Below are 18714 nucleotides of genomic sequence, written 5' to 3'. Positions count from 1 at the left end.
GCTTAGGCATAAGTTGTGAATGTGCGATTTTTGGAAAAACATAACTCAAAGAATTGAGGGCTTAACTGACCCGAAAAGTGGACACACACTACTTTGATAACAGGACATCATTTTATTAATACTAGGTTGTGCGTGTCAAGTTCAATAGTTCTGTTTTGTGGTTGTTTCACCATGGCATGGTGTGGTATATTTATTTCTCAATAAAATTTATGCTAGTCGAATATTAAATTGCTGAGGCTAGAATACATGTATGCTTTTGCGTTTCCACTCTGTTTACAAAGGACGAATTTGGTCATTAGAAATATGCAGTGAATGCGCTACATACGTTCTAAGTAAACCTACCATCTTTCTCTCTCATGTGGAGTAATTTTGGGAATAACTTCCATATCTGAGAAGCACATCTACCTGCTTTATAAAGAACAGTTTCGAGCGTACAGTCTATAAATGTAGTAAGTAGAGTGTGTGCATACATTTTGACCATCACATCAATTAATCCGGCGCATTACATTGAACTATTTAATGTAGCTATGTATAATATTTGAATTTATAAACAAGTACTTACCTAATAGCACCCGTATCACTCTCATTCTCAACCACTTCCTCACCAACAATAGCTGCATGTATAATTTCATTATCTATACAAGAGGGGGAGTGGCTCCAACCATCCCTTCTTAGCTTTCTGACCTTTCAAAATAATTTTATCTGCTAAACAATATATTATCATACTCATAAGTTAGTTTAGCTTATGAGATCTCATATTACAAAATGCTCCAAAGAGCTTTATTCTGAGCCTTTTCTTCTATATGCAGATGTTTACCTGTTGCCAACCAGAACAACTGTTCTCGTTGTTCTGTTCTGGGCTTGTAATGGTGAACGCTCGAACCAAAATCTTCGCTGTCCATCACAGCCCAGATGTGCTTGCAAGGTTACCACATCTTCCATAGAAGCATGAGCACAGCCCAAGATCTGCCTGTACGAGACGTTTGGTCTTGCCAATGCCAACTTCATACTGTTCACCGAGTTTCTATAAAAAAGAGAGAATCATCTGTGCCAGTCATAAGTTTTATGATTGTTTTAGACCTGGATTGGGAGGCATAACTTGAGTATACACTTTAGCATGAGCACGATTTTTGAGTGATATCCACTCTAAGTTAGCAGAAATAGGGTGGGTGATAAGCCGCTATATAAATCACTTGCACTACTGATTGTGACACATTGCGGTGTTCTATTATAGCTATGTATGTATAATACAAACAATTCCCAAATATGTAAGTGTGTAACATCCAGCATTGTGTAGCCTTCGTTTTCAGACAGAATACGAGTGGAATGGCTGGCCCCCACAATAGGGGTGCCAGGAAGGATAGTTGGCGCTTCCCGATATCTGTCTGAGAGCTTAGGTTTACCTTAGGATAACAAGTTTGGCTTCTTCAAGATATTCAAAAATATCCACACATTAGTCTTTTAATCATTTAATGCATCACCCTTGAGCCTGACCTATTTTGGCCTTTTAGGTCAAACCAGCTTAGACGAGCCTGTGTTCTTTTATTATATATAGACATGCCTTTTCTTTATATTATAGAAATGCTGCCTGGGTATGAGAGAGTAACAGCAAGTCTGTTCAGTCAAATTTAGAATGATAAGATATATATAATGACTTACATGTGTAACTAGTGCTTTCATCCTTGGCACCTTTTGTCTCTCACCTTTTGGAAATTAGGTATAAGACAGACAATCTTAAAGGTTGACTTACAATAAAATTCACATTATAGTTATTTGGTATCAAAAGATTCACCATGTCTTACTCTGTTGTGTTGTAGGTGCCAAATATGTGGAAATGTGATTACAAGCTCTTAAAAGCTCAAACACGAAAAGCCGCCGTAGATTGGAATCTCTTTATTTCGATGACGTAGCCATGAAATTTGGTTATTATCTTGTCATGTGATGTTCTCACGTGAATTGAAAGGCCAATAAAAAGCTCAATATCAAACTTATCGTAGCACTAGCTTTTGACAAACACTTCGGGTTTTACCGAAGACTCCATATCAAATATAGATGCTCGCTACTTTACAGTTTTGTTTCGGTTTGGTCTAATCGGCAAGTCGTAATCTAACCATGTGACCCAATACTTCGCAAATAATTTTGGCAGCACTTTTCGATTATCACAAGTGACCGACAGGCTCGTCATGATTATCAGACAATTATATGTACTCCTTCAAGCTAAGGCTAAAGAATTAAACGAATTTTTACGGTGAGTTATAAGATATCACTGTTAAAAGTGACAGCATTACGATGACGATAAAATAGACGCGTAAGAACAATAGACATAGTTTTATTGAATGCGTGAAGTATAATGTATTTGTAAAAATATTTCGACGAATAAAGTTGCATGAAAGTGTAAAAAGAAACCATCTCTCACAACTACATCACATTTGAGTCGTTTTGGAAAGAGAATCCAAACTACGGCGGTCTCGTGTGGCTGCGATTTTCTGTTCGCTTTTGAGCTTTTAAGAGCTTGTAATCACATTTCCACATATTTTGCACCTACAACACAACAGAGTAAGACATGGTGAACCTTTCATATTCAAATAATGGTAATGTGAATTTTGTTGCAAGTCAACCTTTAAGCTTTATGCCTAAGATGGGTTATGAATGACTTCCAGTGAAAATTGCCACATTTTCATTTTACATAGCGATATGGTAGCATTTTGAGCTGTTTTATTTTTGTCTATTTTATTAGTTGCATTGTTGTATATTAAGAGTACTATGTTTATGTGAATAAAACATTCATTTTTGTTGATTTTATGTAATTGTTATAATTGATGCTTTTGTTTAGGTGGTTGGAATAATAATCCTACTGTTACTCAATTTAATGCTACCTTTCGCAAACTTATCAGCAAATGTGGTGCAGAATCAGATGCTAGTAAGACAGGTAATGTTACTGTTCAAAACGAGATTCTCATCATACAGGCTACTCCAGAAGTTGATCAGTTTGTGGAACTCAATGATTTCAGATGTCAAATTTCTGTTATAGGTAACAGTATAGTCTATATAGCTGGCTACATTGTGCAAAAGCTAACTAAAGTGGTGTCATTACGTTGGCCGTCAGTTGCTGGTTACCACTAAGTCAAGTATCCAGTACCGACATCTCTATACTCTACTCAAGCTACAAAACAATGGAGGATTGGTGCGTCCATCAGACGATGTCATCAGGATCCTGCTAGTTGCAGATCAATACTTTCGTATTCATACAAAGCCAGATCCACTCTATTGTGTGGTGCATGTTATCAGTAGTGTAGGATCTAGTGATGTGCTATGCCTTGGGAAACACCTTACGGATACGGCAGATGGCATATCCAACCACTGCGTCATTGATGAAAAACCTTATTCAGTCGTTTTATGATCTCCGACAGCATCATTATGCTAAAATTCTACACTCAAACTGCAAGGTGCATCTTTGTGGCATACAATACTAAAGTAGTACTTTTTAAAGGCCAGTAACAATGTAATCACTGTAATATTCATCTGCAGCTGTTGTTGTGCTATTATTCCTAATCTGATTTAGTTCTAAGAAACTGATGCACCTTGGCTCAATATCCAGTGCTATACAAATCTCCTTTTACACAGTTTCTGTAATGTGTATGTATAAGTTTAATCATCTGATTACACTAATTCCTGCATTTCCTTGTTTGCATTATTTTGATTATCCTCTATTACAACTGTTTTTAATTTCCGTTTAGTTGTTGCAGTAGTTCATTCCATCTTTTACCGATACTGTATTATACATATCATACATTCATAAGCTATTATCACTTAAATCTTGAAAACAGTTTCTGTTTTGGCAGCATACCTATGTGTTGTTTTTATCGAAATACTTCATGTGCTAAGTTTTTCCATATGCATTTATGCATACGTAAAATAAATTTTAATATAATGGAACAGAATATATCATTTGCTGGGTTTATGCATTTGTAGTACAACAGTTTGTATGAATAACATGGTCCACAAAAATCTATTTTACATCTACTTGTCATTTGATACCTATATCCCACTCTATATGTTATAAATAGGTTTTCTTCTATCAGGGCACTCTAAACGTTGTGTAGGAGGAGTTTTCATTAACATCCAGCTGGAAGATAACTATTCAACCTGTACATTTCTGTCATTTTTCACCGTTTGTTTACAAACGGAACTAGCATTCGATTAGCTCTCCAATATGGCGCATACGTTACGTATTATTATCAACGTTAAAGTCACGTGATTGCCATTCCAGGGGTTTTAAGTTCAATGCCTCCGGCGACCAAAACTGGAAACAAAAACGATCGCTTCTAAACAAACCTGATTAGCGTACTGAATATGTAATACTGTGAAGTAAATTCTGCTCGACAAGGATAGACAACTCCCAACTCAAAAGTGAGTTCACGCAAACTCGATGAGTTGATGAATAGACTCTTGGGGGAGCTGATAAACAGACTCAGGGGCGAGCCGGTAAACAGACTCGATGGTGAACCGATAAACAGACTCGTGGGTGAGCTGATAAACAGACTCGTGGGTGAGCTGATAAACAGACTCGATGGTGAGCCAATAAACAGACTCGATGGTGAGCCGATAAACAGACTCGTGGATGAGCCGATAAACAGACTTGATGGTGAGCCGATAGACAGATTCGTGGGTGAGCCGATAAACAGACTCGAGAGTGAGCCGATAAACAGACTCGAGAGTGAGCCTATAAACAGACTCGTGGGTGAGCCGATAAACAGACTCGAGAGTGAGCCAATAAACAGACTCGATGGTGAGCCGATAGACAGACTCGTGGGTGAGCCGATAAACAGACTCGAGAGTGAGCCGATAAACAGACACGATGGTGAGCCGATAAACAGACTCGATAGTGAGCCAATAAACAGACTCTTGGGTGAGCCGATAAACAGACTCGAGAGTGAGCCGATAAACAGACTCGTAGGTGAGCCGATAAACAGACTCAAGAGTGAGCCGATAAGCAGACTCGATGGTGTCTTTTCTCAGCTATTACACCCTAGCAAGCCAAGCGCAATAATTCTTGATGTTTGGTCAATAGCACTTATAGTGAAAGCAGCTATGATACGCTGGCTAATATCACAATGCTAAAGTCAGAAACAGTGACAAGAATTTTATACCCTATTTGCTTTTGAAAATCAAGCAGAGCTTATTGTAAAGAACGCAGTATTTTTATTGGTGTTATATCTCTCAGTACCAAGCAGTAACACACCAGCAATGATAAAGCTGACAGGTTATATAGCAATCCCAGGAAAAAATCTACAATTGATTGGCTGCACAGTAATTAGGTCAACCAATTCCACAATAACATATTTCGAATACAAAAATGATAACATTTGTCACTAACTAATCACGCAATACGAGTATTAATAATTTTTAGTGTTTGTATGGTAACATACAAATCTTAGAACAATATGGTAATAAATGGTTAACATAAAAAAATTGCTAGTATAACCCATACATATACACTACAGTGGACAAGTGTTAAGCGTGCGTGTTATAAATGTCTATTCAAATTTGTCTGAATTGCGACGAACGTAATATAGATCCATTGAGTCAGCAATTTGAAGCTGCCGGATTATAGGCTTAGAAAAGATGTCATTAACTCTCTTACGCAGGCTGACTGTCTATGAATACGGGTACACACTGATTCACAGTTCATTCGCTTTTACAAGCATGAAGCACTCGTGTACTTTCTGCGATTTTTCTTGCAACAAGGAGCGTGACCTACAGAGGCACGCTCGTTTACACAGACACCGCTGCTCTTCCTGTGATGAGGTGTTCACCACTCAGCCTCTTCTGCAAGCGCACATCTCTGCTGAGCACCGAAGAACACAGTTCACCCCTGAGACACAGGGGGTGAACTGTGTCTCAGGGGTGAACTGAACTGTGTCTCAGAAGAACACAGACTGAACCCCAGAGACCGAGGGCGTGTTCACCCCGTCTCCAACACCATCACCGCGAGCAACGCTACACAAGGCTACAGCAGGGCCGACGGCTGTACTGGAGGCCAGCCAGCGATGCCTGCCCTACTCCACGGCATGAAGTGGAGTCCAAGATCGTTCGCCCACCGGTAGACTCCATCGGGGACGATAGTGACCCTCTCGGGCTACTGGACTCACCAGTCGAAATCGATTTCTGAGTGCCAGTAGATACATCAACCACCTCGGCCCTTCTCAGGGCCACCATTTCCATTTTAAGGGTTTTGTTCTGCGTCGACAATGGTGGAAACTCAGTGTCGTACTTATCATCCACTTTTTTTATTACAACTGTAATATTTATACCTCGCTCTCAATACTTCATTTTTTGCAAAGAATTAGATCGTGAACGTTGACCTGTACAACACCATTTGAATAAACAAAAATTTTATTTTCACCATATACAGATAGTGTGGTTTCTTACCATTTTTAATATGAATAATAATTGTTAATATGTACATAGTAATAATCTCCCATAAATAAAAACTATACGGCTTTGCACACGCAGTACTTCTTTGTTGATACGATGTTTTTAAAAAAATACTTCTTTGAAACGGAGGTTTGAATCGCTTCAAAAATTAAAGATTCGACGTTTTAAACCATCTACATGCTGCGAAGATGAAAAATATGACAAAATATCGTAGCATGTAACACTAGTGTATAGAGATGGTTAACCATGCAGAGAATTATGTAATTTATCTAGTATTTATTTTATTACATAATTATGAAGTCATAAAGCAGCTAAAATACTTAGGCTTAAAAAACTTGGTTAGTAAATACAGACTTATAGATATAAAGTTAATCTGTTCCAAGATTATCTCTGTAACTCAAAACTGTCGCATGTATTTAGATACAGCTTCAAGCAATTATTTGTAGCATTACTATGCCTTTACATAAAGCAGTGTAAAAAAAATAATAAACTATGTAAGAAACTAATCTATTAATAGTGTGTTATAAGTGGATGGGAAGAAATGAAGTTATGCATAACTAATCCGAATCCACGAACAACATCGGTGTTAAATTTGCTTGTCATATTATTCTATTTTGATATGATTAATTTGTGCACTTTGGTTTAGCTTGTGGGAACTAATTTGATTATAACTGGTTCAGGTACACGTGTATGTAATAAGCTGTTATCAACAATACTGATATTTACCAGTAAAAGTTAATTCTTTATTCTAAAAGTCTAACAATTAAAATACACAGCTAACAAAATTCTAAGCAATAATATTAATGACAAGAGGTTAAAATAACTAATAAAAGTTACACCCTTACTTGAGCGGTCGTCCATGCTTGCTTGCTCGATCCATACGGCTGCGAGTTTCGATAATCAGATGAGAGTCATGGCAGTCCTTATATGTAGAGGCTCAGTAGTTGAGATAGGGAAGTAGAAGAGGATCAGCTGATGATGGCGAAGGAGGCTCTATAGGTAGGGAAAGGGTGAAGGCTCCAGAGGCAGAGGGAAGAGAAAGGGAGGCTCCAGAGAGGGTGGAGAGAGGCTCCTCAGCAGGCAGAGGAGAGAGCATCTAAGGAGGCCCTAGGGAAGAAAGAGGAATGGAGATAGAGATACTGAATCATTGAAGCTGTTCTTTTTTATAGATGTCTAGCATGTAGGATGGCTAGCCTGTGGGTGTAGGTTAAGTGTTAAGGTTCAATGCTTTATGTCAGGAGTGTGAAGATATATTGTTTGCGTAAGTCTTCGTTAGTCTTCAGCTGATGCCTGTGATGTCAGCATGTAGGATGGAGCTCGTGACTTACTCTTGGTATCTAGGCAATGTTTGACAGGAGTGGCAGACCTGTATGTGACTCATTTGAATTGTCTCTAATGCTTCTCTGGTGGTTTTTTGGTGATGGTTGTTGGTAGGCCTGCTTGTACGCATTATATGCTTATCCTGTGATCTTGCTGCTTGTACGCATTATATGCTTATCCTGTGGTCTGGCTGCATTTCCTATTGGAATGTTTTTTTCGCAGTATTTCCATACAACAAATCAAAAATCAGAGGTTTATGTTGTTACTTTGCTCTTATGTTAAAGACAAGTGACTAAATGTGTAGTCTCGTAGATACAGGAAACAGACAATGCATAGGCAGAGGAGATAATAAAAATTCAAGGATAGTTTAACTTTAATTATTTGAACTTTATAAATTAGTAAAGCCTTTTCATGGTGTGATATCCATTGTGTTCAGCTACACACTTCATGGTTTGATCATGATGTGATATCCATTGTGTTCAGCTACACACTTCATGGTTTGATCATGGTGTGATATCCATTGTGTTCAGCTACACACTTCATGGTTTGATCATGGTGTGATATCCATTGTGTTCAGCTACACACTTCATGGTTTGATCATGGTGGGATATCCATTGTGTTCAGCTACACACTTCATGGTTTGATCATGGTGTGATATCCATTGTGTTCAGCTACACACTTCATGGTTTGATCATGGTGTGATATCCATTGTGTTCAGCTACACACTTCATGGTTTGATCATGATGGGATATCCATTGTGTTCAGCTACACACTTCATGGTTTGATCATGGTGTGATATCCATTGTGTTCAGCTACACACTTCATGGTTTGATCATGGTGTGATATCCATTGTGTTCAGCTACACACTTCATGGTTTGATCATGGTGGGATATCCATTGTGTTCAGCTACACACTTCATGGTTTGATCATGGTGTGATATCCATTGTGTTCAGCTACACACTTCATGGTTTGATCATGGTGTGATATCCATTGTGTTCAGCTACACACTTCATGGTTTGATCATGATGGGATATCCATTGTGTTCAGTTACACACTTCATGGTTTGATCATGGTGTGATATCCATTGTGTTCAGCTACACACTTCATGGTTTGATCATGGTGTGATATCCATTGTGTTCAGCTACACACTTCATGGTTTGATCATGGTGTGATATCCATTGTGTTCAGCTACACACTTCATGGTTTGATCATGGTGTGATATCCATTGTGTTCAGCTACACACTTCATGGTTTGATCATGGTGTGATATCCATTGTGTTCAGCTACACACTTCATGGTTTGATCATGGTGTGATATCCAGTGTGTTCAGCTACACACTTCATGGTTTGATCATGATGGGATATCCATTGTGTTCAGCTACACACTTCATGGTTTGATCATGATGTGATATCCATTGTGTTCAGCTACACACTTCATGGTTTGATCATGGTGTGATATCCATTGTGTTCAGCTACACACTTCATGGTTTGATCATGGTGTGATATCCAGTGTGTTCAGCTACACACTTCATGGTTTGATCATGGTGTGATATCCAGTGTGTTCAGCTACACACTTCATGGTTTGATCATGATGGGATATCCATTGTGTTCAGCTACACACTTCATGGTTTGATCATGATGGGATATCCATTGTGTTCAGCTACACACTTCATGGTTTGATCATGATGTGATATCCATTGTGTTCAGCTACACACTTCATGGTTTGATCATGATGGGATATCCATTGTGTTCAGCTACACACTTCATGGTTTGATCATGGTGTGATATCCATTGTGTTCAGCTACACACTTCATGGTTTGATCATGGTGTGATATCCATTGTGTTCAGCTACACACTTCATGGTTTGATCATGATGGGATATCCATTGTGTTCAGCTACACACTTCATGGTTTGATCATGATGGGATATCCATTGTGTTCAGCTACACACTTCATGGTTTGATCATGATGTGATATCCATTGTGTTCAGCTACACACTTCATGGTTTGATCATGGTGTGATATCCATTGTGTTCAGCTACACACTTCATGGTTTGATCATGATGTGATATCCATTGTGTTCAGCTACACACTTCATGGTTTGATCATGATGTGATATCCATTGTGTTCAGCTACACACTTCATGGTTTGATCATGGTGTGATATCCATTGTGTTCAGCTACACACTTCATGGTTTGATCATGGTGTGATATCCATTGTGTTCAGCTACACACTTCATGGTTTGATCATGGTGTGATATCCAGTGTGTTCAGCTACACACTTCATGGTTTGATCATGGTGTGATATCCAGTGTGTTCAGCTACACACTTCATGGTTTGATCATGATGGGATATCCATTGTGTTCAGCTACACACTTCATGGTTTGATCATGATGGGATATCCATTGTGTTCAGCTACACACTTCATGGTTTGATCATGATGTGATATCCATTGTGTTCAGCTACACACTTCATGGTTTGATCATGATGGGATATCCATTGTGTTCAGCTACACACTTCATGGTTTGATCATGGTGTGATATCCATTGTGTTCAGCTACACACTTCATGGTTTGATCATGGTGTGATATCCATTGTGTTCAGCTACACACTTCATGGTTTGATCATGATGGGATATCCATTGTGTTCAGCTACACACTTCATGGTTTGATCATGATGGGATATCCATTGTGTTCAGCTACACACTTCATGGTTTGATCATGATGTGATATCCATTGTGTTCAGCTACACACTTCATGGTTTGATCATGGTGTGATATCCATTGTGTTCAGCTACACACTTCATGGTTTGATCATGATGTGATATCCATTGTGTTCAGCTACACACTTCATGGTTTGATCATGATGTGATATCCATTGTGTTCAGCTACACACTTCATGGTTTGATCATGGTGTGATATCCATTGTGTTCAGCTACACACTTCATGGTTTGATCATGGTGTGATATCCATTGTGTTCAGCTACACACTTCATGGTTTGATCATGATGTGATATCCATTGTGTTCAGCTACACACTTCATGGTTTGATCATGGTGTGATATCCATTGTGTTCAGCTACACACTTCATGGTTTGATCATGGTGTGATATCCATTGTGTTCAGCTACACACTTCATGGTTTGATCATGATGTGATATCCATTGTGTTCAGCTACACACTTCATGGTTTGATCATGGTGTGATATCCAGTGTGTTCAGCTACACACTTCATGGTTTGATCATGGTGTGATATCCATTGTGTTCAGCTACACACTTCATGGTTTGATCATGATGTGATATCCATTGTGTTCAGCTACACACTTCATGGTTTGATCATGGTGTGATATCCAGTGTGTTCAGCTACACACTTCATGGTTTGATCATGATGTTCTATCAAGCAGTTGTCAAAAGTTTTATATGCCAATCTGTACCCATTTGCAGCACCCAGTCTCTTTTGCATTTCATTTTCAAATTAATTTTTGTTAAAAACTTGAGAATAGCTTCGCTATCACTGATTGCTCATTTTAACTTGGCTTTTATTGGACTGGCCGTTTCATTACAGAGTTTCTTCATTTGGCACATCTGCCCATACCACAATCTAATAATATCAAGTGCTCACATTTTTATAATGAGTAATATGAGCCGTGAGTCATGCAATGGCATTGAGTCAACTAGGTACCAGCTTTTGAAGTTATTTGGGACCTGTGTGAGTTAGTGACTGCATATCGTAAGACTTATGAAGACTAGGACTAGACTATATTTTTTTTGCAACACATATGCTCACCGTAGGTTTTGTGTATAATATAAATGTTTGTAAGTACCTGCTAGCATTTTTCGCAGTAGCAATGCGCGTCAACTAGCTCTCTATCTCCATGTTTCATTGAGCATGGTCAAGCACTAGCTCAAGTCTCAATTTTAACTGATGCTCTTTAAGCAGGCCAGTCGTTTAGTCTATCTCCTAGTTGTGTGGCTATTAAGAGCAGATGACTCTCAACCAATTAGTGAAAAGGAAGCTGTTCGAGAAAGAAAGTTTTGCACTCTATTTAGTAACAAAGTTTCTTTCAATGGCAATGAATTCATGGATCATTATCATCATCCGTGAGAGGTTTACACTCGTTTACCCATAGGGCATCTTAGGTAAGCATGACTAATGTATTGTTATCTCAGTCTATCAATTACATGTAGTTGGTTATTCTGCATAAGCCATCAACAGAACAGTGATGTGTGACTCTGAGCTGCCTCTATTGACGTTTGTTGCATCTCTACTACTCCACCACAGTTTTCAGTGTTTATCCCTGGCCATCCCTAGCAACACTCGGCATTATAGATTGTTATATATATATATATATATATATATATATATATATATATATATATATATATATATATATATATATATATGTATATATATATATATACATGTATATATATATATATATACATATATATGTACATGTATATATATATATATATATATATATATATATATATATACATGTACATATATAGTCAACTCTCATTGGTAATGGGATTTGTGTACCTTGCCTAAGCTCTGAGCTGCACTGATGAGGCTTCAATAGCCGAAACAGTACTGTCTGTAGCATGAGTGTATATATATATATACATATCATTATAGATTGTTTTAGCAAACTGTTGCACTGGTTATCATTAAATATTTATTAAATGCCCTCTACCTATTAGAGCCGGCACAACCCCTTCATTATCTGGATGAGGAGCCAATCTGTTACTTATCCTTACTGCATTTGCTAATGGCAGAACCTTAGCTATTATTCTAGCCATGATTTTGGAGTCTCGTTCAATTCAAAATGATTGCATCTCATCACATTCAACTTATCTGACTTGTGGAGACTTGAACAGCTACTTGAGACTTACTACAGCTACTTGAGACTTACTACAGCTACTTGAGACTTACTACAGCTACTTGAGACTTGAACAGCTACTTGAGACTTACTACAGCTAACTGCACACAAACGCTCTGTTGATCTGGAAAGCATGTTCCATTACATTAGCACTCTCTATGACATACTTGACCGTTTAACAATTGTTCTCTCTAGCGGAGCCATATCTTGCGCATCCTCGCTGGAATACATTTCCCTCTCTCACAAGAAGATTGAGTTGTGGGCTAATGACAAATATGATTAATACAGGTTTGAAACAACATTTACATTACACATTCCATTATTTTGCTTTCCGCTTATTATGTTAGTTCCTTCATCCACTGTGACCTTATGACCTCCAGATGTAAGGTCAAGGTTATTTCATCGCTATTATAACATTTTCATTTATGTCATAGACTGACCTAGATGGCAAGCCGGAATACATAACAACTGTTTAGAGGCATGACATACTGTTTATCAGTCCCCCTCTACCTGCTTACTGCTTGGATTTTGCGCATTTATGGCAGCAATGTCACTTTTTTCAGACTGAATTACATAACATTGAAAATTCTTGTACACAAGTCACTTGCAATGATTGATCTGGAAATCAGTTTTTCAAAAGTTGGAAAATTTAGCGTAAAACCTCATTGAACACCTATAAAATGACCTTCAGGTGAGTTCGGGTGAGTTCGGGTGAGTTCGGGTGAGTTCGGGTGAGTTCGGGTGAGTTCGGGTGAGTTCGGGTGAGTTCGGGTGAGTTCGGGTGAGTTCGGGTGAGTTCGGGTGAGTTCGGGTGAGTTCGGGTGAGTTCGGGTGAGTTCGGGTGAGTTCGGGTGAGTTCGGGTGAGTTCGGGTGAGTTCGGGTGAGTTCGGGTGAGTTCGGGTGAGTTCGGGTGAGTTCGGGTGAGTTCGGGTGAGTTCGGGTGAGTTCGGGTGAGTTCGGGTGAGTTCGGGTGAGTTCGGGTGAGTTCGGGTGAGTTCGGGTGAGTTCGGGTGAGTTCGGGTGAGTTCGGGTGAGTTCGGGTGAGTTCGGGTGAGTTCGGGTGAGTTCGGGTGAGTTCGGGTGAGTTCGGGTGAGTTCGGGTGAGTTCGGGTGAGTTCGGGTGAGTTCGGGTGAGTTCAGGTGAGTCAGCTTCCAAAATGGCTTGAAATACTTGCTGAAGAAGTTATTTTAATAAATACTGCCTACCTATTCAGATTAGCCTCATATCACTTCCGTAACAAAAACATTGTCAAGGTCACTGTTTAGGGGGATGCGGAAAGACGATGTTGGAGATACTTGACTTTCATGTTTTAATTCATTTCAATTCAAATTTGCTACTTTGGTTGCTTTCAGTAGAATGATAAAGAGGCAACAATTCTCATCAACATTTTTACAAATTATCGTATGTTGTTTTTATATTTTAATACAGCTCATATTGAAAAATATGACATGCTACATTTTTTTAGACTTGAGTAAGTTTGATGAACACAAAAGTGAAAAATCAACTGCATAAACGCAGGTGACTTTTCAAGTATTGCAAATGGGATGTCATGTGACTTATATCGGTAAACATTGGCAAGTGATGATGTTAAATCCTTGTCAATATAAGAATGTCAAGAAATTAAGTTTATAGCTAAATGTCCAGAATTATGATGTTCTAAATGGCTCTATTAACTAAACTACCACCAGGTCTTTATTGCCGAAGGCTTGCAATTAGCGTCAGATATTACAAATGGTGAAATAATTATTTCAAATGTAATTTTTCAACTTTTGTAGTCAGGTGCTGATGACAGAGCAATCAGTGCATGTATACCGATCTTTCTTGACCTTACGCACTGTTGAAATCAGGCATTGGTTTAGAATGGAGTTATCCATCCTGTGACCATTTTTCAAAGACTGGAATGCTGTCACCTCTCCTTGAGCAGTTTTCATAGCGGACTATTAATAACGCTAAATTAACTCTTAAACGCCGATGATAGTCTGTAGGCTAACACAGCTAACATAGTTAACACAGTTAACAATACTAATGCATACCCTATGTAAGAGTCTATGTCTATTGGTATTTTAAAGATGTGGTTGCGTCAAATTTGAGTTGATTTTAAAAGAAAGTATTTTTTTTGTTTATCAGTTGATATATTGTTTGTTGTGTTAGGCGATCTCATTGTCAAGATATTTGAAGATTAAAATCGAAAAAAATTGATTGCGGTAAAAACGCTCAGGCAAAAAAACATGCCCAGACTCGCCCAAAATGATGTAACGCGTGATACAACCGTTCTCTATATCTCGTATTCACATCAGCTATTGCGATAAAAGTCTAGTTCTACGCGGCTTTCTTAGCATATAGTTTATCTTGTATTTGCTCGTGTTGGCTAGAATAAAATTTTAAATTCAGCTACAGATACATTAGTACCAATGTCTCAAACGCCTCAAATAAGGGAAATTAAAAACTGCTCATATTAGCTTCCTCTAAAGGCTGTGTAAACATCTTAGTACCGACCACCAATTCTACCGTTCTGCGGTAATTATGTCCATCAAACTACGTAGAATCAGGTCTTTGTATCGGCTCTGTTCCGTCGCTACCACACTGGAAACTAGTTACTAAGTAAAATATATGGCGGATTAGAGTGCCCTGAATTTGCAACCTGAGTTATATTTAAAAACTCGAGTTTGTAAAAACACTGTGCAATATACTGGTATTACTGTAGCATAACCGTAGATCTGGTTATATTAACAATGGTACACGACAGGTACTCGTTAGCTAGTAGAAATTAAACTATGTATGTACTGTAAAACTTCAACATGTTCAACAACTCGAGTTGAGAACATGGAACACAGGGCACTATAAGGCTCCATAAAAATAAGCAAGCTGCGTCTTTGAAAAGAATGTGGCGAAACCATCTGCATCTCTAAAAGTCATGTATATAGTCAAAGCTATCGAGTCATTATTGGTATCCATTTGTAGAAAAAATTTCACTGGTCACATCTGATTAGTTGACTCAAGTTCTAAACAAATGGTCGAGCTAAGCAAAAGTACCTGTGGTATACAGCTCTGAGTACGCTCTATCAGACAAGATTTCAGCACAGGTGTCAACGGGAGGGGGGGGTTTGGGCTATCATGTATTCAACGTTCTGCAAATCATGTTTTGCATTATCTTCAACAATATTATTTTATTATATAACTTTTACAAGCAAAAAAATTCATCTCGGCATAAAGATTTTATTAAAAATATCCATCCAAGCTGTGACCACTGACATAGTTTCAGCTCATACAATAAGACAAATTTATCTACTGCAGCAAACAAAACATCATGGTTTATGCAGCACACATTCAAGTCTCTCTTTCCCATTTATGGCGGTTTCCACACTGACAAAACCGCTTTGCTGGTGGGACCAAATAAACATCCTGTAATAAATAAAACAAATGCAATCAATATATGTCATTCATAGATATGTCATTCTAACGCGTATCTACTAAAAGCTTTTAAATTGGGAGTTAGATAGATTGCGATTGTAATTTTAAAAATAAATAAATGTTTAACAAAAGTATAAGTACGGCAAGCCAACGATTCGAAGCTTTGGTTCTGGAAGTTAAAGATGTGCATTGATCAATCGATTTTTCTCACTTTCTACAAGTGAGGAAACTACAACTGAACATCTAAAGTCTAATGAATCTAATTTACTACTAAGAAACTGCCTAAGAAAATTTGAAGCAAATATAGCTAGGTGAAACGATAAAAAATTGTAAAACGATGATTGGTGATAGCAGAAAGTTATAATTCTATTAATTAGTAAATGTATTCACGAGTACTAAAATTATTACCTTTAATATATTCATCAATCTAAGCCAATATATTGCTAGATGCTACGGATTAAAAAGAAGCCGCCAATAACTCACTGTGCATCCGTATTTCGCACACGCGGGCGTAAGAAATTGCATTTAAAACCTCAAACAGGGAAATATAATCTGAATGTAGTGATGATGATGAACTTTTTGTTGATTAAAAATAATACGAAGACAAAAGAAATGCCCCTTTTCGAATGTAAACACAACAGTATATCCATAACTAGCTGCATTACCCGCCTACAGGAACAGATTCACGCGCAGCATAAGGTTTATTGAGAGTTGTCTTTCATACTGTATAACAACTCCAAATATGCAGTCTACTGAAATTGTTGCCCTGATGTATTATTATGTAAATTGTCTACTGAAATTGTTGCCCTGAATATACACATATACATGTCAATAATGTTGGGGAGAACAATGGAAATCTGCAATGTGTTTTACAGCTAGATGCGTGTAAAATCTCGTAAATATTCTAGATTCATGTGTCTAGATTCATGCATCCGTTCATACCCGTCTATATTTGCAGTGGACGATCGCGCACTTTTGTCGCAGAGCCCCGCCTTGGCTTACCAGTCTTTACCCGCCGAGCAGTTGACAATCGCGCTCATACACTCGCCCCGCAATCAATCCTTTCGCACTCGCAATCAATCCGCCCGCACCCGCCTCGCAATCAATCGCCTCGCAACCAATTGCCTCGCACTCGCCTTGCAATCGATCGCCTCGCAACCAATCGCCTCCCACTCGCAACCAATCGCCTCGCCCTCGCAACTAATCGCCTCGCACTCGCAATATATCACCTGGCAATCAATCGCCTAGCACTCAATCGCTTCACAATCAATCGCCTCGCACTCACCAACTCATTCATCCGAAAAGCCGCACCTGGAGACTCTGGCTGCACTCGGGGCGAAAAAGGTCTCACGCGCATCCTCGAGTGACGACACGACCCCAAACCGCTAGCTGCAGACCCGTCCACGGGAACAGATTAATGTACAGCAAGAGGTTTATCGAGAGTTGTCTTTCATACTGTAAAACAACTCCAAATATGCAATCTACTGAAATTTTTTGCCCCGATCACACTATGCATACACATATGCCGTCATATATTTCAATAATGTTGGGAGAACAATGGAAATCTGCAATACGTTTTACAGCTAGTCTACAATGCATCAGTCTCAAACCACTCAAATCAGCATTGGCCTATTTGTGTACAGAGAACTGATAATGAAATTGACATTGCCAGGCAAACTGAAGTTCTTCAAACTGGCAGTATTGAAAAGTTTTGCATCTTATAAAAAGTTATACAAAATATTTTGCTATCGCCAGCATTTATTGAATGGAGACTACATGCTTAAAACACTAATTATAGCTCACCAGTTTTTCGTCTATAGCTTCTGTTTTGACATGGTATATACAAACAGTAATGAGGTTGTGTCGATAAAATTTATATGTATAACAGCACAGACAGTATGATGTCAAAGCAAATACAGCATTAGCACCTCACAATAATAAAACATAACGCCAGCATGATAGCCTTTTTATGAGATACGATAAGGATAACGAACGCATGAAAATATATACATGTATATATACTGAAAAATATGTTAGAAAATGCTGCATGTGATATAGCAGAACATGAAGAACATAGCATGACATAACAATAGCACAATGTTAGTTCAACGCAACATTTGCGGATAGACAACATCTTTTGTTTTTCTGTCGGGTGGAAGAACAAACAGTTTTTGGTTTGTGCCTACTTTTTAGCAGACGACGTACAGCTGGTCATGGCTAAAGCAGGGTGACAGTAAGTCGATACCAGCTGCTCTTTTTCTTTTCATCAGCGCCTATTGCAACCCTCGGAGTACTCGTGCAAGTTCTGTAGTAGTAAGTTACAGTAAGCCTACTTGTAGCTGGAAAAAAAATTAGTAACTCAGCTGCTGAAGAAAATGAACTTGTCCAACTATCACAAACAGTGACAAATCCAATGTTATTAAGTAGTTGAGGTGTGGCGATTCATAGGCAATACAACATTGAATAAAATGTACTAACCTTTTCGATGTAGAAATTTAGTAGGTAAAACGCGGTAGCAGTACCCATGCAAGTTCTGTAGTAGCTGTAGTTCTGTAGTACTCGTAGCTGGAAAAAAAGCAAAAGTAACTCAGAAGGAAATGAACATGTTTACTATCACAAACAGTGGCAAATCCAATGTTTTCAACCCATTTACCAAAGTAGACTCATTTATGT

The 18714-nt window shown here is 38.4% G+C and overlaps 1 protein-coding gene across 1 annotated transcript; it reads right to left on the bottom strand.

The window, feature by feature from the left end:
* Positions 1–13290: 13290 nt before the first annotated feature.
* LOC137400740 (protein piccolo-like) lies at positions 13291–17398 on the bottom strand. Its single transcript, XM_068087075.1, has 2 exons — positions 17327–17398; positions 13291–13803 (listed from the first exon to the last, which is right to left on the bottom strand). The coding sequence occupies exons 1-2, from the start codon at positions 17396–17398 to the stop codon at positions 13291–13293; spliced, it is 585 nt and encodes a 194-aa protein (XP_067943176.1).
* Between the last annotated feature and the right edge of the window lie 1316 nt (positions 17399–18714).

Source organism: Watersipora subatra, chromosome 7 (genome assembly GCF_963576615.1).
Source record: "Watersipora subatra chromosome 7, tzWatSuba1.1, whole genome shotgun sequence".
Lineage (NCBI taxonomy): Eukaryota > Metazoa > Bryozoa > Gymnolaemata > Cheilostomatida > Watersiporidae > Watersipora > Watersipora subatra.
This window is presented reverse-complemented; position numbering and strand designations above follow the sequence as displayed.

What these genes read in the sequence shown, in the direction of transcription:
- LOC137400740 (XM_068087075.1), bottom strand. Translation starts at nt 17,398, where the DNA reads ATGCGCGTGAGACCTTTTTCGCCCCGAGTGCAGCCAGAGTCTCCAGGT. An exon ending in CTTTTCGGATGAATGAGTTG is followed by an intron (nt 13,804 to 17,326) that starts GTGAGTGCGAGG and finishes TAACTTCTTCAG; the next exon opens with CAAGTATTTCAAGCCATTTT.